The sequence below is a fragment of the Pseudophryne corroboree genome, chromosome 4, assembly GCF_028390025.1.
Source record: "Pseudophryne corroboree isolate aPseCor3 chromosome 4, aPseCor3.hap2, whole genome shotgun sequence".
Classification (NCBI taxonomy): Eukaryota; Metazoa; Chordata; class Amphibia; order Anura; family Myobatrachidae; genus Pseudophryne; species Pseudophryne corroboree.
In genome coordinates, this window is record NC_086447.1 from 235,499,797 (window position 1) to 235,525,741 (window position 25,945).

General features: G+C 46.9%; 1 protein-coding gene across 2 annotated transcripts in view; it reads right to left on the minus strand.

The window, feature by feature from the left end:
• The window catches only part of LOC134909271 (phospholipid scramblase 2-like), a 128,497-nt gene that overhangs the window by 14,013 nt on the left and 88,539 nt on the right, over window positions 1-25,945 (minus strand). For both annotated transcript variants that reach the window (XM_063915970.1, XM_063915971.1), the window contains exon 8: window positions 25,342-25,503. In XM_063915970.1, coding sequence (XP_063772040.1) covers window positions 25,342-25,503 — 162 coding nt within the window. The remainder of the gene's footprint in view (window positions 1-25,341; window positions 25,504-25,945) is intronic.

Here is a 25,945-nt window from a genome sequence, read left to right on the forward strand (position 1 = left end):
TACTACAAGTCCCAGCAAGCCTCCCCCGCAAGCTGGTACTCGGAGAACCACAAGTACCAGCATGCGGGTGGAAAAACGGGCCCGCTGGTACCTGTAGTTCTACTGGGAAAAAAATACCCAAATAAAAACAGGAGACACACACCGTGAAAGTAAAAGTTTATTTCATACATGCCGACACACACATACTTACCTATGTTGACCCGCCGACTGCCACGCCCCCCTCGTCACTGAAGAATCCGGGGTACCTGTGAATAAAATTATACTCACCTGATCCAGTGTCCGGATCTTTTTAAATAATCCTCGTACTTGGCAAAACAACAAAACGGCAACCCGGACCAAACGGACTGAAAGGGGTCCCATGTTTACACATGGGACCCCTTTCCACGAATGCAGAGACCCCCCCGTGACTGCTGTCACAGAGGGTCCCTTCAGCCAATCAGCGAGCGCAACGTCGTGGCACTCTGCTGATTGGCTATGCGCGTCTGAGCTGTCAGACAGCGCATCGCAAAGCTTTACCATTATATTCAATGGTGGGAACTTTGCGGTCAGCGGTGAGGTCAGCGGCTGACCGCGGGTAACCCCACCGCTGACCGCAAAGTTCCCACCATTGAAACTAATGGAGGGAGCTGTGCGATGCGCTGTCTGCCAGCAGACGCGCATACAGCCAATCAGGAGAGTGCCACGAAGTGGCGCTTCCTGATTGGCTGAAGAGACCTTTCTGTGACAGCAGTCACGGGGGGGTCTCTGTATTCGGGGAAAGGGGTCCCATGTGTAAACATGGGACCCCTTTCAGTCCGCCTGGTCCGGGTGTTCGTTTTTTTTTTTTTGCCAAGTACGTGGATTATAATAAAAGACCACAGGACACTGGATCAGGTGAGTATAATTTTATTTTCAGGTACACCGTGGATTCTACTTGGACAAGTGGACAAAGGTCGGTGTGTGAACATAGGTAAGTATGTGTGTGTCGACATGTGTGAAATAAAGTTTTACTCTCACGGTGTGCGTGTTCTGTTTTTATTTGGGTATTTTTTTTTCAGTAGAACTACAGGTACCAGCGGGCCCGTTTTTCTCCCGCATGCTGGTACTTGTGGTTCTCCAAGTACCAGCTTGCGGGGGAGGCTTGCTGGGACTTGTAGTACTACTGGAAAAAACAATATTCTTTCAATTTTCAAAAGGCTATCAGCCCCCCATCCGCAGCCCTTGGATGGGGGGGGACAGCCTCGGGCTTCACCCCTGGCCCTTGGGTGGCTGGAGGGGGGGGGACCCCTTGATTGAAGGGGTCCCCACTCCTCCAGGGTACCCCGGCCAGGGGTGACTAGTTGCGTATTTAATGCCACGGCCGCTGTATAAAAGTGACCCCCGGCTGTGGCATTATCTACCCAGCTAGTGAAGCCCGATGCTGGTGTAAAAAATACGGGGGACACCTACGCTTTTTGTCCCCCTTATTTTTTGCACCAGGCGCAGAGCCCGGTGCTGGTTTTAAAAATACAGGGGATCCCATGTCAGTTTTCCCCCCGGATTTTTAGAACCAGGACCAGCTCGAAGAGCCCGAGGCTGGTTATGCTTAGGAGGGGGGACCCCACGCATTTTTTTTTCCTGATTTTTACCATTCCATTTAAAAAAAAATATATATTATTAAAAATATATAAATAATACTTGTGCCTCCCAAATAGACAAACCAAGTACCTAATCCCTTCTAATATAAATAGATATGCTATTACCAATAAAAAAAAAAAACACAAAAAAAAACATGTTTTTACATTTTTTTATTAGATTCCGCCAGCAAAGTGTGGCGGATTGAAAATGACGAATTTACGGTCTAAAAGCACTGTTGTCGAATTTAAAATCTTCAATTGAATATACTTTTGTCGAATTGCCGCATTTGTACCACTGCAGAAATGTCGAATTTGACAAATGTTGAATTTCACAAAGTCGAATTTTGAAAGTCCGTTTTTTTGACGAAAAGTACTGAATTGCATTGTCGAATTATTATTTTTTGTCGAAAATGTTCCGTTTTTCGACATTTTCGGGAATTCGACCGCAATTGCATATACCCCTATGTGAACCACCAACTAGACAACCATAGGGAATTCTGCCCACTATTGTCTTTATTTTGGTCTATAGCTATATTAACCTATCTATATCCTGAATTGGTGCGGTATTACTTTTTTCCTAGACTGTATTTGAGATCTTGACTGAACCGTCTGTACAGGTTTTGGCTCTATATAAATTTACCCTCGACTATAATAAACATGATATGTTTATATATATGTCAGATATGTTTGGTATAAAAACATTGTCAGATCTTGCGGTCTGCATGGAGGCTATGGTGATTACAACCAAACCAGATATCTTGGATATCAGTTGGGAGATAATTAAGCTGGGTAAACACTAGACAATAATGCTCCCTGAGCGATATCATTGAACGTTTTTCCTTGAACTTCCCGGAGTCTCGGACAAACGACATTGAGCACACACACTGAGCAATTTTTACAAATGACCAATGATATACAGGAGTCAAGCAAAACTAGGGTTTTTCAGCTAGTGGGTAGTAATTTCATGGGGGTTGTTAGTCATTCATTGTTCATAGTGTATAGACTGGACGATACGCACCTTATTCTTAACGACATAGCCAAAATTGACCTGCATGTACAGACAACAGAAGACCTCGCTAGCAACCCGTGGTAGCGTACATAATAAAAAAAATGCGTACACAGTGGACAATATTATAAACAATATCACTCCAAAGTGTCAAAATATACGTTATGGTAAGAACTTATCATTGATAATAGTATTTCTCCTAAGTCCACAGGATACATTGGGGGGATATGGTGGAGTGACAGCGGATTTGCACCAAACGGCCAAAGCTTTTCGGCCTCCCAGCATGCAATGGGCCCGTCCATATATCCCGCCACCTGGCTCAGGCAAATCAGTTGTTTTCCAAATTTCAAGGCAGAAGCATCATGTAGAGCCCTAATCAGGCGAGAAGAACACACATGCACACCCTTTTGTACAAGATGGAAGAGGTTAGTGAGTAAAAGGATCCTCAAATCAGGTGCGTCAGGTTCCCTGTGGAACCTGTGGACTTAGGAGAAATACTGTTATCAACGGTAAGTTCTTACCATAACTTCTATTTCTCCTGCAGGGTCCACAGGGTATCCACAGGATACATTGGGATGTCCCAAAGCAATTTAGTGGTGGGGACGCTCCTGATTAGACAGGAGAATCCTTTCCCCGAATTCAGGGTCCTGAGAGGCAAAGGTATCAAGGCATAATGTCTAATGAATGTGTAAATGGAGAACGTGTCTACCTAACATATCTATTCTGCTAAAACAACACACTGTGCGGTCCATAATGACCTACCTTACAAGTAGAATGAGCAGAGACATTAGCCGGAAATAGGGAGATCAGCTTGAGAATATGCTTCTGAAATTTTCATCCGAAACCACTTCACCAGTGTCTGCTTATCCACAGGCCATCCTCTCTTGTGAAATTCATAGAGAATGAAGAGAGTATCTGTCTTTCTGATGGCACTGTTATGATCCACGTAAATCCTTAAGGCACGCACTACGTCCAATGCTGCATCTCCCGCAACAAAGTCCGGCCCCTAGAAGACAGGGACTACATTTTCTTCACTAAGATGGAATTTAAAAACCACATTAGGAAGATACCCAGATTTGGTTTGAAGAACTGCTCTATCTGGATAAAAAATTCAGAAATGGAGGATGGCATAACAATGCCCCTAAATCTGAAATTCTTCTAACTGAAGCAAAAAGTCAGTAGAAAGAGAACTTTAGCTGTCAACCATTTAAAATCCGATCTTTCAAGTGGTTCAAATGGGACAACCTAAAGGGCCTTTAAAAGTAACTTAAATCCCAAGGCACTGTAGGAAAAACAAAAGGAGGATGGGTGTGTCGCATTCCTTGGAAAAAAGTGCGCACGTCCTTTTTGCAACCATACAGTCACTTTCTTAACTATTGAAAAAGTGAATGTAAAACGTACATCCAGTTCTAAGAGTCCTGCTGTGCACGACAGAACTCCGTTTCATTCCCAGAGAGACACTGGCAAGGCTGCACTGTACACCTGCCCGCAAAGATCTTCATCGACAATAATTGTAGAATCACAACCATTCCTGATGAGCCATTCTTTAGGTCTTTCCTTACCTGACATCAACACATGAGACCCAGAAGTACAGACCACCGAAGTCAGCTTTTAAGGAAGAAGGATTCCAAAGAAACCTTTACGGGCATATCCAGAGCCTTGGAAATGTGAGTTGGGGTACACATTGCTTTCTGACACCAGTATCCTATACTATCTAGTCACCCCCCCAAAGATACCTTTAAAAGAGGATCATCATACGTACCTACGTAAGTTGGGTACGTTGGTGGTTACCTGTTTGTGCAATACTTCATCATTTAGTTCTGGAAATACTACACTATTGGTTCTCTCATTTTATATTTTGTATGAAGGGAATTGACAGAGAGAAGACACCATTTGACGACTTCATACGATACAGAAGATCCTTGGAGAAAGATACCTTTATGGACAACATCCACACACTCACTGAGTGAGTACGGTGTGTACCCTTGGAGAATGATCCATTTTATTCGTAACCTTTTTCGATGATGTGAGCACCCATACGTAGGAATAAGGACATTTGAGAATTGTGGCCTTTTTGAGAACTTTACACATTGGACTATAAAATTCATTGTTGTATGTTGTAACATTATTTTCTTTTTGGGTAAGCGCAAAAAAGGTTGTATATTTTTTTCGTTGTCTGAGATTCCCCATTGGAGATAGAGTGACATCTCCTTATACATACCATTTGCAGCTATCCAGGAGCGCAGCTATTTCTCCTTCCCTTCCCCCCTTTTTCCTAAAGCCAAGGCTGGTCTAATGATTGTCCCAGACAAAAAGAAAAAATGGTCTTTAGAAAACCATCGCCTATCCATGACATCATTAATTTATGTTGAAAACAAAAATAATGTAGATTTTCGCACCATTATAAGATCTGCGAATCTACTCTGGGAGCCACCCTTCTTTTTTTAAACAGTCCCCAGCTGGATGAGGATAACTGGAATACCATTTCCTGGAATTCTAACTTCCTACTGGGCGTAACCCAACATACATCAGCTATTTTGGGACGATTAAACACAGCCGCCTTAGTTTCTAACATAGGCTCTGCTGCTTCTGAGGATAGAATGGCTTACATAGCTCTAAAGATAGGCCCATGTTTATCTTGACCTTTAATAGAATTAACTGAGACTGGGCAGTCGGACTTAATCCAGTACTGTATTGTTCACTGTATTGTATTGCAGCTGAGAACAATAGATGAAGGGTTTATGTTAATAAATCATGTTGTGCTTAGGCGCAGCAAACCAGCCAAGATAACCATGGACCCATCTGTAATTAGTTCAGGTATGTCCACTGAGCTGACCTTCCGAAGTCCAATGACTCCTCAGCTAAACATGTGTAGACTGAAGAGGTTGTATCATGTCTACGTGATTTACTTACCACCAGGCTTTCAGCATGCCTTTATTAAGAGGCGGTCATTCCCTAGGTCAGGGGTGGGGAACCTTTGTTCTACCAAGGGCCATTTGTATATTTACTAAATCCTTCGGGGACCATACAAAAATTATCAACTTAAAAATTACGCTGCCCCCCAGTAGTTATGCCCCGTAAAAGCAGTGTGTGTGCGCCAAAAAATAGGTGTGGCCAGTTAAAATGGGACGTGATACACATATACCCCAAATAGTGCAGTGCCAGATACACAAATGCCCCCACAGTGCCAGATACACAAATGCCCCCACACATGCCCCCCTCCACCCCCACTATGCTGCTCACCCTCCGTCCAATGGCGGAGTGTCTCAGCTGTCAGGGCAGGGAGGAAAGCGCGGTTATGTTGGGCGGCGGTGGTGTGTAGGATCTCGAACCAGCCGCCAGTTCGTGAACCAATCAGGCTTCTGATTGGCTCACAAACCGGCAGCTGGTTTGAGATCCTAACCGCCGCTGCAGCCGGACATATAGCTGCGCTCTCCTCCCTGCCCTGACAGCTGAGACACGCCGCCGCCGGACGGAGCTGACACACAAGCGGGTGGGCCGGAACTAACGGCTTTGCGGGTCTTATACTGCCCGCGGGCCAGAGGTTCCCCACCCCTGCCCTATGTGGATAACCTCAGAATTAAATTTGCATGTAAGGGTTAATAGGATAACCTATCACTTGTATAGGGGCTGGCATTATCTGCTCAGCTACATTGGATAATGTCTGTGCAAAGTAGCCCATGAAGGTTCAACTAGAACCTGTGCCTGCCTCGGTTACTTAAGAGGCAGGCGACCAGGGGAGCGTCTGACTCCCCACTGCTGACATCAACCCTAGGGATCGCGTCCTCATACTACCCCTGGAGCCTATGATGCCTAAGGCCTAGCGCTGGTGCACTCTCGGTGGCAGCCGCATCAGCAACTGTTTGGTAGTCTCCTCCAAAACAGTGCGGCTGTGTCCGCGTTCCCCCTCTAAGCGGAACCAATGCCTTACCTTCTCCCCATGCTCCGGCCACAGCCTGGTAACGTCTGCTGGACCTGCTAGTATATCAGACACAGACGCCCGCAGAAACAGCACAGTACCCGTAGGTAAGCGTTATCGCGATCCGGCGGGGAGTTATTGGAGCGACTCTTTCTAAGGTACGTATAAAACGCTTTTTAGAAAGATCACTCGGAAAAAATAGTAAGACTATAAAAAATAAAATAAGAAAGCATATGGTTGCCAAAAAACAGCAGCCCTCTGACCATGGTCCGGCTCCTGCCGCACCAAACAAAACACTGATTTGCCTGAGCCAGGAGGTGGGATATATGGACGGGCCCATTGCATGCTGAGAGGCCAAAAAGCTTTGACCGTTTGGTGCAAATCCACTGTCGCTCCACCATATACCCCCAATGTATCCTGTGGATACCCTGTGGACCATGCAGGAGAAATGAGCAATATTGTTTAAAATATCGCCTAGTGTGTACCCAGCTTTAGATCATGGACAAAATGATCATTTGTGCCATTAGTCTTGAATATGAATCTAGTTGTATTAGTTCACAATCCATAGACAAATACTGGTAATTTGGAAGATTGTTACACTTCACAATTAAAATGAGAAATCTGTGGCCCTGAGCATCTCTCAGAGCCTGATCCCTGGCCCTCACCCTTTGTCTGACACTTCTCAGCAATGCTAGGCTGTGAAAGACCAAGGGCAGCTATTTCAGTACAATTTAAAGCCTTTACCAGATGAAAACCACTTAGAATTCATAGGGTAGGAGTCAAAGAGATTCTTCTGCATGCAGAAGATTAGATTGTGAAGATGAATACTATACTTGTAATCTTCAACCTCCTACAATCCTTACTCAACCATGTATGTTCTGGAAGGAACCTTTGGCGGGCGCAGCAAGCCATCGAGCCCGCGAGGGGCTTCGTTGCGCTGACAAATCCTCCCCCCCCCCCTGCTGGCATTCTGAACCTCGGGATCCAGACGCCGGTATGGTGGCCGGCGGGATCCCAAACGCTGGTCACCCATATCATGAATAGGTCTTCAAAGTGGAGAGGACAGGCATTGCAACTACATATGCCCACATACTCCCCATTCCCTACCCCCCATCTCTTTAGCCATCCTGTTAGTATACCTAGTATTAAACTTAGCATGGATGGCTCTGCTTTTCTCGGACGTCCTAGTGGATGCTGGGAACTCCGTAAGGACCATGGGGAATAGACAGGCTCCGCAGGAGACTGGGCACTCTAAAGAAAAGATTAGGTACTATCTGGTGTGCACTGGCTCTTCCCTCTATGCCCCTCCTCCAGACCTCAGTTAGAATCTGTGCCCGGCCAGAGCTGGGTGCTCCTAGTGGGCTCTCCTGAGCTTACTAGTAAAGAAAGTATTTATTAGGTTTTTTATTTTCAGTGAGATTCTGCTGGCAACAGACTCACTGCTACGTGGGACTAAGGGGAGAGAAGCAAACCTACCTGCTTGCAGCTAATTTGTGCTTCTTAGGCTACTGGACACCATTAGCTCCAGAGGGTTCGAACACAGGCACCAGTCCTCGATCGTCCGTTCCCGGAGCCGCGCCGCCGTCCCCCTTGCAGAGCCAGAAGAACAGAAGCTTTAAGACGACGAAATCGGCGGCTGAAGACTCCTGTCTTCATTAAGGTAGCGCACAGCACCGCAGCTGTGCGCCATTGCTCCCAGCACACTTACACTCTCTGGTCACTGTAGGGTGCAGGGCGCTGGGGGGGGGGGGGGGGACGCCCTGGGCTGCAATTGAAGTACCTTTGGCATAAAAACATACATATATACAGTCTAGCACTGTATATATGTAAAAACCCCCGCCATTTTTTTACATGCAAAGCGGGACAGAAGCCCGCCACTGAGGGGGCGGGGCCTTCTTCCTCAGCACACCAGCGCCATTTTCCCTTCACAGCTCCGCTGAAAAGAGAGGGGGGGCACATAAATTTAGGCGCAAAACAATACAAAAAAAGCAGCTATTGGGTAAATCCCTTATTAGCAGTGAAAATCCCTGTGTTATATAGCGCTGTGGTGTGTGCTGGCATACTCTCTCTCTGTCTCCCCAAAGGACTTTGTGGGGTCCTGTCCTCAGTCTGAGCATTCCCTGTGTGTGTGCGGTGTGTCGGTACGGCTGTGTCGACATGTTTGATGAGGAAGGTTACGTGGAGGCGGAGCAAGGGCAGATAAGTGTGGTATCGCCCCCGTCGGGGCCGACACCTGATTGGATGGATATGTGGAAGGTCTTAAATGACAATGTAAACTGCTTACATAAAAGGTTTGATGACGCTGCAGCCTTGGGACAGCCGGGGTCTCAACCCGCACCTGCCCAGGCGACTCAGAAACCGTCAGGGGCTCATAAACGCCCTCTATCTCAGATGGTTGACACAGATGCCGACACGGAGTCCGACTCCAGTGTCGACGATGATGAGGCACATTTACAGTCTAAAATGACCAAGGCCATCCGATACATGATTATTGCAATGAAAGATGTATTACACATTTCTGAGAGTAACCCGGTTAATACCAAGAGGGTTTATATGTTTGGGGAGAAAAAGCAGCCAGTGACTTTTCCCCCATCTGATGAATTAAATGAATTGTGTGAAGAAGCGTGGAGTTCCCCTGATAAGAAACTAGTGATTTCTAAGAGGTTACTGATGGCGTACCCTTTCCCGCCAACGGACAGGTTACGTTGGGAAACATCCCCTAGGGTGGACAAGGCACTGACACGCTTATCTAAAAAGGTGGCCCTGCCGTCTCAGGATACGGCCGCCCTAAAGGAGCCTGCGGATAGAAAGCAGGAAGCTATTCTGAAGTCAGTGTATACACACTCTGGTACTCTACTGAGACCTGCTATTGCTTCAGCCTGGATGTGTAGTGCTGTAGCAGCGTGGACAGATACTCTGTTAGACGACATAGATTCCCTCGACAGAGATACTGTTTTGCTAACCCTGGGCCATATCAAAGACGTCGTCTTATATATGCGGGATGCTCAGAGGGACATTTGCCTGCTGGGCTCTAGAATTAATGCTATGTCCATTTCTGCCAGGAGGGTCTTATGGACTCGGCAATGGACAGGAGATTATGATTCTAAAAATAGGATTTTGGTACTTACCAGGTAAATCCTTTTCTTTGAATCCATAGGGGGCACTGGAGTACTCTTGGGATATGGACGGTTTCCGTAGGAACAGGGCACTGAATATTTAAATTTAGAACACTCCACCCCTCCATATCCCCGAGTACCTCAGTGTTTTTTACTGAGCCGAACAGGAACTATAGAGAGGTTGACAATGGAGTATTACATATAACATAACAGACAACAACAAAGTTGACACCCAACGTTACTGACAACTAAACAGTTGACACCATAACCAGCACTTGATAATGTGAACCAGTCGGTGAGAGTGTGTTACCATAAGATCCCCTGAACTTACCACAAACCCGGTAAAACTGCTCTGGGTGGGCATCCAGTGCCCCCTATGGATTCAAAGAAAAGGATTTACCTGGTAAGTACCAAAATCCTATTTTCTTTTTCATCCACTAGGGGTCACTGGAGTACTCTTGGGACGTACCAAAGCTTCCCCCGTGGGCGGGAGAGCTGTTTGGCACCTGTAACACTAGGCGGCCAAAGCTAGATGCTGATGCCGCAAACGTATCAAACTTGTAAAAGCGCACAAACGTGTGCACTGAAGACCATGTAGCCGCACGGCAAAGCTGCGTCGTAGAAGCTCCCCGACCAGCTGCCCATGAAGTTCCCACAGAACGTGTGGAATGAGCGGTTACTGATGTAGGCGGCTGTAACCTAGCATGAAGGTAAGCCTGACGTATGGTCAGTTTTATCCATCTGGATAAGGTTTGTTTAGACGCTGGCCAACCCATTTTGGCAGCATCCTAGAGAACAAACAACGTATCCGTCTTACGAACTGAAGACGTTCGGGATACATAAACGCGTAATGCGCGTACCACATCCAGAGTTCCAGAATGTGCTGTCAACACAGGAACTACTATTGGTTGATTGATGTGAAAAGAGGACACTACCTTTGGTAAGAAAGCGGGATTCGTCCGAAGTTCCGCTCTGCCATCATGAAACACCAAATACGGTGGCTTGCATGACAAGGCACCCAAATCTGAAACACGCCTTGACGAAGCTAAGGCTAGAAGAAAAATTGTTTTCCAAGTGAGAAACTTTATATCCACTTGCTGTAAGGGTTCAAAATATGAAGACTGTAAGAAATCTAAAACCAGATTCAAGTCCCATGGCGCTGTAGGTGGAATGAATGGAGGCTGAACTCATAGAAACATAGAAACATAGAATTTGTCGGCAGATAAGAACCACTTGGCCCATCTAGTCTGCCCCTTTTTTTTTTTTTTTATATATTATTTTTTTTTATCACTAACCTTATTTGATCCTTATTTCTTTGTAAGGATATCCTTATGTCTATCCCATGCATGTTTAAATTGCTCTACTGTCTTAGCCTCTACCACCTCTGATGGGAGGCTATTCCACTTGTCCACTACCCTTTCTGTGAAATAATTTTTCCGCAAATTTCCCCTGAACCTCCCCCCCTCCAGTCTCAGTGCATGTCCTCGTGTCCTATTGCTTCTCTTCATTTGGAGAATGTTTCCCTCCTGGACTTTGTTAAAACCCTTCATATATTTGAAAGTTTCTATCATGTCCCCCCTTTCTCTTCTCTGCTCCAAACTATACATATTGAGATTTCTTAGTCTTTCTGGGTATGTTTTGTGATGTAGGCCATGCACCATTTTAGTTGCCCTCCTTTGTACAGTTTCTAATGTATTAATATCCTTTTGAAGATATGGCCTCCAGAACTGAATACAGTATTCTAGATGAGGCCGTACCAATGACCTATACAGTGGCATTATTACTTCTTTCTTTCTGCTGCTGATTCCTCTCCCAATGCAGCCAAGCATCTGACTAGCCTTCCTCATTGCCTTGTTACATTGCTTACCTGCCTTTAAGTCATCTGAAATAGTGACTCCTAGATCCCTTTCCTCCTCAGTAGTTTCCAGTATAGTGCCATTAATACTGTATTTAGCTTTAGGATTTTTGAGACCCAAGTGCATGATTTTGCATTTTTTGGCATTAAACTGTAATTGCCAGACTCTTGACCATTCCTCTAGTCTACCTAGATCCTCAATCATTTGTTTTACCCCACCTGATGTGTCTACCCTGTTGCATACCTTTGTGTCATCTGCAAAAAGGCATACTTTCCCTTTAATCCCATTTGCAAGGTCACCAATAAAGATATTGAAAAGCACTGGTCCAAGTACAGATCCCTGGGGTACTCCACTGGTAACATTTCCCTCCTGTGAATGCACTCCATTTACCACAACTCTCTGTTTTCTATCCTTCAACCAAGATCTTATCCATTCAATAATCCTAATATCCAATCCCAAACTTTCAAGTTTATTTAGCAGTCTGCGATGTGGAACTGTGTCAAAAGCCTTACTAAAGTCAAGATAAGCTATATCCATGGCTCCACCTTTATCCATCACTTTAGTCACACAATCAAAAAAGTCAATAAGATTTGTTTGACATGATCTTCCCCCAGTGAATCCATGCTGTTTGGGATCCAGTAAATTGCCGGATTTGAGATGATCTACAACTCTTTCTTTTAAGAGTGTTTCCATCAATTTCCCTACTACTGATGTAAGACTCACTGGTCTGTAGTTGTTTGCCTCTTCCTTGCTTCCACTTTTGTGCAGTGGGACTACGTTTGCTCTTTTCCAGTCCCCTGGAATTTCTCCTGTAGCTAATGACTGGTTGAATAATTCTGTCAATGGTGCTACCAGCACCTCTTTAAGTTCTTTTAGTATCCTTGGATGTATCCCATCTGGCCCCAAGGACACCTTGGAAAAAAGTGTGTATAGACGGCAATAGAGCCAATCGTCTTTGAAAGTAAATTGACAAAGCAGATACCTGCACCTTTAGTGTAGATAAACGCAGTCCTCCATCTAAACCCGTCTGTAGAAATAACAAAAGGCGGGATAACTTGAAAGATGATGTCGGAAACTTCCGAGCTTCACACCAACCTATATAGGTACGCCATATTCTGTAATAATGAGCTGCCGTAACCGGCTTCCTAGCTCGTAACATGGTTGGTATAACTGATTCTGGGATGCCCTCTCTTCTTAAGAGGGCAGTCTCAACAGCCACCCCGTCAAACGCAGCCGCGCTAAATCGGGGTAAAGGAACGAACCCTGTTGTAACAGATCTGGACGTAGTGGGAGCGGCCAAGGATCGTCTGCGAGTAGTCCTTGGAGATCCGAGAACCAAGCTCTCCAAGGCCAATGAGGCGCCACTAGTATGACTGTGACCGACTCTCTTTTGATCCGTTTTAGCACCAGAGGGAGCAACGGAAACGGTGGAAAAAGATACACAAGACTGTACGGCCACGCGACAGTGAGAGCATCCACCGCCACTGCCTTTGGATCTCTTGTTCTGGACACATACTGAAACGTTTGGTGATTGTGTCGAGACGCCATCAGGTCCACCTGAGGATAACCCCATCGCTGAACCAACATGTGAAACACTTCTGGATTTAATGCCCATTCTCCTGGATGAAAATCCCGACGACTGAGATAATCCGCTTCCCAGTTGTCCACTCCCGGAATGAACACGGCCGACAATATCACCTGGTGGCATTCCGCCCAATTGAGGATTCGAGCTACTTCTCGCATTGCCATGCGGCTTCTCGTTCCTCCTTGTTTGTTGATGTATGCGACCGCCGTCGCATTGTCTGACTGCACTTGGACAGGCTGAGAGCGAATCATGTGCACTGCTTGTCGTAGCGCATTGTAAATTGCGCGGAGTTCCAGGACATTTATAGACAGCAATCTTTCGTGATCCGCCCAGAGACCCTGGAGCTGACAATTTTGAATTACCGCTCCCCAACCTCTGAGACTGGCGTCCGTCGTTAGAATTATCCAATTCCAGCCTCCGAACAGTCTCCCTGCGGTTAAATTGTGTTCCTTGAGCCACCAGAGCAGAGACACTCTTGCCCTTGGCGACAACCTCACCCTGTGGTGAATCTGCAGATGCGAGCCCGACCACTGGGCGAGCACATTCAGTTGAAATGGACGCGAGTGAAATCGTCCGAACTGAAGCGCTTCGAAAGCTGCCACCATTGTGCCTAAGAGGCGAATGCACAAGTGTACAGACACTGTGCGTGGATTGAGCACTAATTGTACTAGATGGCGTAGAATTTGTACTTTCTGTTGTGGTAGGTAAATTCTTTGATTGACCGTATCGAGAATCATACCTAGGAATTGAAGGCGTTGAGACGGAATTAGATGTGATTTCTCGAAGTTGACAATCCAACCGTGGTGAACCAGTACATCGTACTTTTGCAGCGCATGTTGGAGAAGCATCTGTTGAGACGGAGCTTTGATGAGCAGATCGTCTAAATACGGAACTATTGTCACTCCCAGGGATCTGAGATGAGCTATCACAGACATCACTTTGGTGAATACCCGAGGCGCTGACGACAGGCCAAACGGTAGAGCCTGAAACTGGTAATGGTTCTGGCGTATTGCAAACCGCAAGAATTTCTGATGAGGCTGCCAAATTGGAATGTGTAAGTACGCATCCTTGAGATCTAGCGCAATCATAAATTCCTTTGGCTCTAAACCCGCAATCACGGAACGCAGAGACTCCATCTTGAATCTGTAGTAAGTTACGTACTGATTGAGACCCTTTAAGTTCAATATTGGTCTGACTGAGCCATCCGGCTTCGGTACCACAAACAGACTGGAATAATAACCCTGACCCTGTTGATGTACAGGGACCGGAATCAAAACTGCTGAATCCAGTAGGGACTGAATGGCAATTTGCAGAACCGCCCTCTCGTCGTCCGACATAGGCAATCCTGTCTTGAAAAACCGCAGAGGCGGAAGACAGTCGAACTCTATTTTGTAACCTTTTAACACTAAATTGCGGATCCACCCATCCGCGGATGTGTGGAACCACGCCAAATAGAACGTCTGAAGGCGTGCTCCCACAATCGAAGAACCGAGATGGGCTGGTAGCCCGTCATGCCACTGGTTTGTCGGTAACCTTAGCGTCCTGGCGACTTGTGTTGGTTTGTTGGAAACCACGTCCACGTCTAGCAGGCGTGGCTGTTCCTCTGCCACGTCCTCGAAAGGACTGAGGTCTAAAGGATTTGAACGAAGGTCCAGCGTACCTCCTTCTTGATACCGGTGGAGGCAATGGTAAGAAAACAGACTTTCCTCCCGTAGCCTCAGCAATCCATGCGTCCAATTCAGGACCGTAACTAGCGACGATGAAATACGAGAAGTGAGCTGACAGACATCAGTAGACGCTGTACAGAGATACTCTACAGCCTCACCCATTTGATTAGCAAGAAGTATCAGGTTTTCGTCATGTAAAGCAGATTTGAGTTCTGTAATCCATATTATGAGCGCCTTAGTGACCCAGATGCCAACCAATCCAGGTCTCAGCATCACACCTGCTGCTACATACATGGACTTTAGCATAGTTTCTATCTTGCGATCTGAAGGGTCTTTAAGCGTAGTAGCTGCTGGCACTGGTATGGTTAATTTCTTGGTAAGCTTCGACACTGACGAATCAACTATTGGTGGATTCTCCCATGTACATGTTACCGAGTCTGGAAACGGGTAACTAGACTTAAATCTGCGAGGTATAGAAAACCGTTTATCTGGATTCTGTCGTGTTTCTACTAACATCTGATTAAGAGATTCTGAGACAGAAAAACTTATTGGAGTTTTTTGTCGTTTAGTAAATACGACCTGATCATTTGTGAGAGGCTCCTCAGTTTGAGTAAACTTCAGAGACTGACGCACCGCTCTGATGAGATCATCAATGCCGGAACTGTTAAAATCCTCACCATCTGACTCCACTTCGCCCTCCTCACCCTCATCTTGTTCCGCGAGATCTGGCATGGAATCGTCAGAATGCAAAATAGCAGAAACTGGAAAATCATAAGACATATGAAATTTATCCCGTTTACCCAAAATGGATTTGGACCTTACGCAAGGCGGAGACGCCTCCGGTAGTTCTGGCGGTCTCACCCTAGACTCAGATCTTGCCGTTTCCCGCTCCTGTCGAGCGGCGGTCAATTCTGATTGCAACCCAGCCAGTACATTTGCTAACATTTCCCAAGGAGGGTTCGGTGAGGAAATAGGCTGTAAAACTGGAGCAGAAATTGTATTCTGAACCGAATCCACAAAACATACTGTACATGTGGTAGATCCATCCGGTAACACACTGCTACAGACTTTGCAATTATGCTTTTTAGTCTTTGCTGGTGCCTTACTCATTATGGCGACAGACAATACAATACACAAAAAACAGACACTTGCACGACTCAGTAAAATAGTAGTAAGGTGTCTCTATATATATATATCTGGCCAAGTGCAGTACACGTGGCCAGTACTATGAAATGTGATCCCAAATTCCCACTAACACCCCTGCGCCTCCGGTGGAGTAGAGATGTAGTACTGGAACGTTCTGGAATCACAGAGGAAGACACAGGAAGCATGGTTAAAATGGCTGCCATGCTCTCAAATATAATCACAGTACAGTTACTATGAAAACCTGTGTAAATACCCCTGCAGCCTAACATCTGCTGTTGCTGCAGGTTTTTCTTATGTATTGCCCCCTTCTATTGCCCCTCTGTTATCTATCTCCGTTTCTTGCCCCCCTGAGGTAATGCCTGCATGCTCTTTCAGATGCAGAGCGGCGGGCAGCGCAGCGTGTGGGGCCGCCAGCGGGAGCCAGGTATCGGGCGCAATGGCAAAGACAGAGAGCGGGGATCGTGCTGTGCTGTGAGCCGCGGGAGCCGGGCATCGAGCGCTGTGAGCAGCGGGAATACAGCGGTGGGGGCCGGAGCAGTGTGAGCGGCCAGAGCAGCAGCGGCGGCCAGCGGGCAGAGCAGCTGCGGCGGCCGGAGCCGTGTGAGCGGGCCGAGCAGCGGCCGGAGGCAGTCTGCAGCCCGGCGCATACCAATGTCCCCACACCTCGGGGCGGCAGCGGGAGCTGACCGCCCCGTTCACATACCTTCAGTCCTGCAGCTTGTGAGGAGGCTCCGACGGGGCTTCTGTACAAGCGCCGGCCAGCCTGAGCAGGAGGTCTCTGTGTGGCTGTGAGGGAGCTCTTTTAGAGAGGACCGACACGCCACTGCTGCTATCAGCAGCTTGCACTATCCCTGACCCTGCCTTTTGGAAGGGGGAAACGGATGTGTATAAAATAGAAAAATATAAAAATAAAAATGAAATTCAAAGTAATTGTGGACCCAGCCACAAACGACCTGTTGCTATCGAGCACAGAAAAAACACTGAGGTACTCGGGGATATGGAGGGGTGGAGTGTTCTAAATTTAAATATTCAGTGCCCTGTTCCTACGGAAACCGTCCATATCCCAAGAGTACTCCAGTGACCCCTAGTGGATGAAAAAGAAAAACACATGGAGGTTTTGCCTTATAAGGGTGAGGAATTGTTTGGGGACGGTCTGTCGGACCTCGTGTCTACAGCGACAGCTGGAAAGTCGACTTTCTTGCCTCAGGTTTCCTCACAGCCTAAGAAAGCACCGTATTATCAAATGCAGTCCTTTCGTTCTCAGAAAGGCAAGAGAGAGTCAGGGGCGCATCCTTTCTTGCCAGAGGCAAGGGTAGAGGTAAGAAGCTGCACCATGCAGCCAGTTCCCAGGAACAAAATTCCTCCCCTGCTTCCACTAAGTCCACCGCATGACTGTGGGGCTCCACAGGCGGAGCCAGGTGCGGTGGGGGCGCGTCTCCGAAACTTCAGCAGCCAGTGGGTTCGCTCACAGGTGGATCTCTGGGCTATACAAATTGTATCTCAGGGGTACAAGCTAGAATTCGAAGCGACCCCCCCCCCCCCCCCTCGCCGTTACCTCAAATCAGCCTTGCCAGCTTCCCCCATGGAAAGGGAGGTAGTACTGGCGGCAATTCACAAGCTGTACCTCCAGAAAGTGATGGTCAGGGTCCCCCTCCTTCAACAGGGAAGGGGTTACTATTCCACAATGTTTGTGGTACCGAAACCGGACGGTTCGGTGAGACCCATTCTGAATTTAAAATCCTTGAACACTTATATAAAGAAATTCAAGTTCAAAATGGAATCGCTCAGAGCGGTTATTGCAAGCCTGGAAGAGGGGGATTTTATGGTGTCGCTGGACATCAAAGATGCTTACTTGCATGTCCCCATTTATCCACCTCACCAGGAGTACCTCAGATTTGTGGTACAGGACTGTCATTACCAATTCCAGACGTTGCCGTTTGGCCTGTCCACGGCACCAAGAATATTTACCAAGGTAATGGCCGAAATGATGATACTCCTTCGGCAGAAGGGGGTTATAATTATCCCGTACTTGGACGATCTCCTCATAAAGGCGAGGTCCAGGGAGCAGTTGTTGATCAGCGTAGCACTCTCTCAGGAAGTGTTGCAACAGCACGGCTGGATTCTGAATGTTCCAAAGTCGCAGCTGATTCCTACGACGCGCGTCTGCTTTTCCTGGGTATGATTCTGGACACAGAACAGAAGAAGGTGTTTCTCCTGGTGGAGAAGGCCCAGGAATTAGCATCTCTGGTCAGGGACCTCCTGAAACCAAAACCGTTATCGGTGCATCACTGCACGCGAGTCCTGGGAAAGATGGTGGCTTCATATGAAGCCATTCCCTTCGGCAGGTTCCATGCGAGGATCTTTCAGTGGGATCTGTTGGACAAGTGGTCCGGATCGCATCTTCAGATGCATCGGCTGATCACCCTGTCCCCAAGGGCCAGGGTGTCTCTTCTGTGGTGGCTGCAGAGTGCTCACCTTCTCGAGGGCCGCAGGTTCGGCATACAGGACTGGGTCCTGGTGACCACGGATGCAAGCCTCCGAGGGTGGGGGGCAGTCACTCAGGGAAGAAACTTCCAAGGGCTGTGGTCAAGTCTGGAGACTTCTCTACACATAAATATACTGGAACTAAGGGCCATTTACAACGCCCTGAGTCAAGCAGAGCCCCTGCTTCGAAACCGACCAGTGCTGATTCAGTCAGACAACATCACGGCGGTCGCCCATATAAACCGCCAGGGCGGCACAAGAAGCAGGATGGCAATGGTGGAAGCCACAAAGATTCTTCAATGGGTGGAGAATCACGTGCAAGCACTGTCAGCAGTGTTCATTCCGGGAGTGGACAACTGGGAAGCAGACTTCCTCAGCAGACACGACCTCCACCCGGGAGAGTGGGGACTTCATTAAGAAGTCTTCCAACTGATTGCAAACCGATGGGAACTGCCGCAGGTGGACATGATGGCGTCCCGCCTCAACAAAAAGCTAAAAAGATATTGCGCCAGATCAAGGGACCCTCAGGCGGTAGCTGTGGACGCCCTAGTGACACCGTGGGTGTACCAGTCGGTATATGTGTTTCCTCCTCTTCCTCTCATACCATTCCGGATGACGTTATTCCTACGCTGATAAAGGCTAGGAAAGACGTGACAGCAAAACATTATCACCGTATATGGCGGAAGTATGTTGCTTGGTGTGAGGCCAGGAAGGCCCCTACAGAGGAATTCCAACTGGGTCGTTTCCTGCACTTCCTACAGTCAGGGGTGACTATGGGCCTAAAATTGGGGTCCATAAAGGTCCAGATTTCGGCCCTATCCATTTTCTTTCAAAAAGAACTGGCTTCACTGCCTGAGGTTCAAACATTTGTTAAGGGAGTGCTGCATATTCAGCCCCCTTTTGTGCCACCAGTGGCGCCCTGGGATCTTAACTTGGTGTTGGATTTCCTGAAATCCCACTGGTTTGAGCCACTTAAGACCGTGGAACTAAAGTATCTCACGTGGAAAGTGGTCGTGCTGTTGGCCTTAGCATCGGCTAGGCGTGTGTCGGAATTGGCGGCTTTGTCATGTAAAAGCCCATATCTGATTTTCCATATGGACAGGGCAGAATTGAGGACTCGTCCCCAATTTCTCCCAAAGGTGGTGTCATCGTTTCATTTGAACCAACCTATTGTGGTGCCTGCGGCTACTCGGGACTTGGAGGACTCCAAGTTGCTGGACGTAGTCAGGGCTTTGAAAATATATGTTTCCAGAACGGCTGGAGTCAGGAAGACTGACTCGCTGTTTATCTTGCATGCACCCAACAAGCTGGGTGCTCCTGCTTCAAAGCAAACTATTGCTCGCTGGATCTGTAGCACGATTCAGCAGGCTCATTCTGCGGCTGGATTGCCGCATCCAAAATCGGTGAAGGCCCATTCCACAAGGAAGGTGGGCTCTTCTTGGGCGGCTGCCCGAGGGGTCTCGGCTTTACAACTTTGCCGAGCAGCTACTTGGTCGGGTTCAAACACATTTGCAAAGTTCTACAAGTTTGATACCCTGGCTGAGGAGGACCTTGTGTTTGCTCATTCGGTGCTGCAGAGTCATCTGCACTCTCCCGCCCGTTTGGGAGCTTTGGTATAATCCCCATGGTCCTTACGGAGTTCCCAGCATCCACTAGGACGTCAGAGAAAATAAGAATTTACTCACCGGTAATTTTATTTCTCGTAGTCCGTAGTGGATGCTGGGCGCCCGTCCCAAGTGTGGATTTTCTGCAATAAGTGTATATAGTTATTGCTTAACTAAGGGTTATTGTTATGAGCCATCCGTTGAGTGAGGCTCAGTTGTTGTTCATACTGTTAACTGGGTAAGGTTATCACAAGTTGTACGGTGTGATTGGTGTGGCTGGTATGGGTCTTACCCTGGATTCAAAATTTCCTTTCCTTGTAATGTCAGCTCTTCCGGGCACAGTTTCCCTAACTGAGGTCTGGAGGAGGGGCATAGAGGGAGGAGCCAGTGCACACCAGATAGTACCTAATCTTTTCTTTAGAGTGCCCAGTCTCCTGCGGAGCCCGTCTATTCCCCATGGTCCTTACGGAGTTCCCAGCATCCACTACGGACTACGAGAAATAGAATTACCGGTGAGTAAATTCTTATTTTTTTATTGATGTAGTTTTGCTTAATAAAAGCAACAAAAAAAAACAAAAAAAAGGGAGAGTGAGAACATAGGCTCACACTCAATGGACACTAACAAAAGCATGCACTGGTTCATTGCCTCACAATGGTTTTTACTTTCCCTCCATAGGCTATAGTAAAGCACCTTACCACTGTAACAAGGACATGAGCTCAGACACTCCTGTATATGTTAATGTGAAAAACTAAAATTTTTAAATATTAATTTCAAAAGGCGATTCACATTAAAATCAACGAGAAAAACTCCATCTATGTACAGATGTGTCCTCATACATCTTTGCTGCAGTCACGCTTAACAGCCCCTCGGCAGGCTGAATCTTCTAGCGCCGGAGTCTTTTTTTGCTGAAAATGCATCTTAATTGATGCAATGCAACTAGAACGCACAAGGAGACTGTGCTGAGTAATGTGATATGTGACACTTGTACTGTATATCTGTGTGCAACGGAGTCTCTGGGGGAAATTTACTAAGCTCCCGATTTTGACCGAGATGCCGTTTTTTCATCAAAGTGTCATCTCGATAATTTACTAAACACTAATCACGGCAGAGATGAGGGCATTCGTAATTTTTTGCAAGTCCAAGTAAAAAATTACGAATGAATACACCATCGGTCAAAACGCGGCTGTTTAAGTATGAATCTCGGTCATTTACTAAGAAGTGCAAAGCAAAAAACAAACAAACACTGCCGTGAAAAATTACAACTCGTAAAAAAGTGCTAAAAAAAACCAGACCTTTTTTTTTTATTCGTGATTGGATAGGCATGCACAGATCCATGAGATCCGTGCATGTATATCAGTGGGAAGGGGTGGGAAAGTGCTTATTTTTTCAAAAAAAATTGCGTGGGGTCCCCCCTCCTAAGCATAACCAGCCTCGGGCTCTTTGAGCCGATCCTGGTTGCAGAAATATGGGGGGGAAAATGACAGGGGTTCCCCCATATTTAAGCAACCAGCATCGGGCTCTGCGCCTGGTCCTGGTCCCAAAAATACGGGGGACAAAAAGAGTAGGGGTCCCCCGTATTTTTAAAACCAGCACCGGGCTCCACTAGCTGGACAGATAATGCCACAGCCGGGGGTCACTTTTATATAGTGCCCTGCGGCCGTGGCATCAAAAATCCAACTAGTCACTCCTGGCCGGGGTACCCTGGGGGAGTGGGGACCCCTTCAATCAAGGGGTCCCCCCCCCCCCAGCCACCCAAGGGCCAGGGGTGAAGCCTGAGGCTGTCCCCCCCCATCCAATGGGCTGCGGATGGGGAGGCTGATAGCCTTTGTTGTAAAAGAAAAGATATTGTTTTTAGTAGCAGTACTACAAGGCCCAGCAAGCCTCCCCCGCATGCTGGTACTTGGAGAACCACAAGTACCAGCATGCGACGGAAAAACGGGCCCGCTGGTACCTGTAGTACTACTACTAAAAAAATACCCAAAAAAAGACAAGACACACACACCGTGAAAGTATAATTTTATTACATACATACACACATACATACATACTTACCTTAAGTTCCCACGCAGGTCGGTCCTCTTCTCCAGTAGAATCCAAGGGGTACCTGTTGAAGAAATTATACTCACGAGATCCAGGGGTCCAGGCTCCTCGGGAAATCCAGGGGTAATCCACGTACTTGAAAAAAATAACAAAACGGTGTCCCGACCACGAACTGAAAGGGGACCCATGTTTGCACATGGGTCACCTTTCCACGAATGCCAGAAACCCACTTTGACTTCTGTCTAAGTGGGTTTCTTCAGCCAATCAGGGAGCGCCACGTTGTAGCACTCTCCTGATCAGCTGTGTGCTCCTGTCCTCACTGACAGGCAGCACACGGCAGTGTTACAATGTAGCGCCTATGCGCTACATTGTAACCAATGCTGGGAACTTTCTGCTCAGCGGTGACGTCACTTTAGGTCAACCGCAGGGCAGAAAGTTCCCATCATTGGTTACAATGTAGCGCATAGGCGCTACATTGTAACACTGCCGTGTGCTGCCTGTCAGTGAGGACAGGAGCACACAGCTGATCAGGAGAGTGCTACAACGTGGCGCTCCCTGATTGGCTGAAGAAACCCACTTAGACAGAAGTCAGAGTGGGTTTCTGGCATTCGTGGAAAGGTGACCCATGTGCAAACATGGGTCCCCTTTCAGTTCGTGGTCGGGACACCGTTTTGTTATTTTTTTCAAGTACGTGGATTACCCCTGGATTTCCCGAGGAGCCTGGACCCCTGGATCTCGTGAGTATAATTTCTTCAACAGGTACCCCTTGGATTCTACTGGAGAAGAGGACCGACCTGCGTGGGAACTTAAGGTAAGTATGTATGTATGTGTGTATGTATGTAATAAAATTATACTTTCACGGTGTGTGTGTCTTGTCTTTTTTTGGGTATTTTTTTAGTAGTAGTACTACAGGTACCAGCGGGCCCGTTTTTCCGTCGCATACTGGTACTTGTGCTTCTCCAAGTACCAGCATGCGGGGGAGGCTTGCTGGGCCTTGTAGTACTGCTACTAAAAACAATATCTTTTCTTTTACAACAAAGGCTATCAGCCTCCCCATCCGCAGCCCATTGGATGGGGGGGGACAGCCTCGGGCTTCACCCCTGGCCCTTGGGTGGCTGGGGGGGGGGACCCCTTGATTGAAGGGGTCCCCACTCCCCCAGGGTACCCCGGCCAGGAGTGACTAGTTGGATTTTTGATGCCACGGCCGCAGGGCACTATATAAAAGTGACCCCCGGCTGTGGCATTATCTGTCCAGCTAGTGGAGCCCGGTGCTGGTTTTAAAAATACGGGGGACCCCTACTCTTTTTGTCCCCCGTATTTTTGGAACCAGGACCAGGCGCAGAGCCCGATGCTGGTTGCTTAAATATGGGGGAACCCCTGTCATTTTTTTTCCCATATTTCGGCAACCAGGATCGGCTCAAAGAGCCCGAGGCTGGTTATGCTTAGGAGGGGGGACCCCACGCAATTTATTTTTTTAATTTTACAGTGTTTAATTAAAAAAAAAAAAAAAATAGAACCCCAGCACGGATCACACAGATCCGGCCGAGATTAATTGTAAAAAAGTCGGCAGTGTTTTGCTAATCACTGCCGTAAAAAACACAAAAAAAACACGAATGACATCGACATCGGAAGAAAAGAAAAACCCGAATACGACAGCTTAGTAAATCCATCGTAACAAATTCAAAAAGTTGCAGTTTTACACTTTCGATGTCATTCGTGATTGAACTTTGACCTGAAACGGGAAAATACGAATCTTAGTAAATTTACCCCTCTGAATCTGTATATGAAGTGCTACTATGCAGCAGCCACAGCTTTTGTCCAATAGAAGTTCTGTTCTGCTCCGTATACAGATAATACACATAATATACCAGTGTCATATATGAAATTAATCAGCACAGTCTCCTTGTGCATCCTAGTCACAATGCATGCATTTTCAGCATTAAAAAAAAAAAAAAAAAAAGAAGACGCCAGCTGTTAGTAATGTTGCACGGGACCTGGCGGCTCACTCACACCAGGCATCTTGTGCTGCATGGCATATTTGAAGTTAGATGCAGGAAGACGCTCTGTAGTATCCATTTTTTCCCAGCAAATTATGGGGTAATTAAATATTATTCTGGCATTTCTAAGTCATTCCGGAATGATCAAGTGAATTCGCAATCACCCTGCATACAGTGTAGTAGGAATATAGAAAATGCCTATACCCTTCTAATTTTATATTGTGAGCCGACGGCAAACACAGCAGACTCTGCATCCTGCATAGCTCACCCTCAGCAACACAGATGCAATCTCTAAATCTTACCTTGCTGTCTTCACATCTAAACCATTGTGTTACCAGACAAGCAGGCCTGTGCTATGCTAGGGTGTTTTGTGCCCCCTGCAAATAATAAATTTGCGCCCTCCCATACATAAAAAAGGGACAACACGCTTCTTCGGTGTGCGCCACAAAAAGTGGTGCTCTCACAAGGAAGGGTCATGGCCACACAACAGTAGACCCAATTCACATTATGCCACACAGTAGCACAAACTTACTCACATTACGCCATACAGTAGTACCCCTTATACACAATGCCAACAGTAGTGCCTCATACACACTGTCCACAGTTGTAGTGCCACACATAATGCCAACGGTCGTAGTGCCCTTTACACGTATGTCCACATTAGTGCCGCCACACATAATGCTCATATTAGTAGTTCCCAGGAAGCCCAAAGTTACTAGCCTCGCCCTCCTACAACTGCATAAAACAAAAAACAACCCTCCCCCCTCAGCAGTGCTATGTAATGGAGGGCATCCCACGTAGTCCACAGCTACTACCAGCCCCCTCCCCACCCGTGTTCTCTACTATTACTGCACCACCATCCCCCACAGTCTTCCACTACCGCCTCACCCATTCACCCCACCTCGTAAAATCACTTGCAGGCTCAGCTCACTTTCAACTTCTCCTGTATCCCTGCCGGGTACTCATGCCTCTTAGGGTTAAGTCAGCTACTTGGGGGAAGGGGGGGTTTAGGGGAAGAAGACTGAGGGACCTGACCCGGGGAATCGTGCTACACGCGGCCTGTCATGCAGTTTGACAGGCGCCATGGCAGCAACAGCAGGGCAGCAAAGCGGAGAGAGCACATCCTCAGCTAGACGCCTCCCTTGCTGAACAGTTAGCGCCACCTCTGCACAAAAGGATACAATGTGCTAAAACAGGACATACTAAAGAATTTAAGAAATGAACACGTAAAAAAGAAAAATAAGACAGAGACAAAACAAACTATATTCTACAAATTGTTTCTTGGTTAGAAGAACAGCTCTAGGGGAAAGCTTCTGAAAACTTACAATAAGGAAGCAGGCGCCAAGAATGACAGCTTTGATTTTCACATCAAGGTCCATGGGGAACTGTACTCCAAAGTTATCAGCATCTGTAAAAGATTCCTTAATAAGGCCAGTCCACTGCTTGGAAATCCTCCCAACAACAGAGGTTTCGTCCAGGGATTTCAGCTAAATAGAAAAGGGAAAAAAAATAACATAAATTAAAAGAAATTAAAATCCAAGAGATCAGACTCCCAGAATGTCCTTCTCTCATAATATTCTCTATATCAACCCCTGCCCCAGTGAAGCCAACAATCTACATTCCCTACCACATGCACAAACACAGGTACTTTGTTTTTGGATTGTGGGAGGAAACAAAACCTAGAGATCACACAAACATGAGGAGAACATACAGACTCTACACAGTTCGAGCATTGATGGGAATGGAACGAGAGACATCTATGAAGCCATCTTGCTAACCACTATGCCAACTATGCAGCCCCTTCATATCACAGCTGAAAGAGCAGCCTAGAACAAACAATTATTCATGAGCAGGATGGGGGAGGAGGAGGATAATCATATATACAATATAAATATGCCACTGTATTAGTATAAAATCTTTGCATAATAT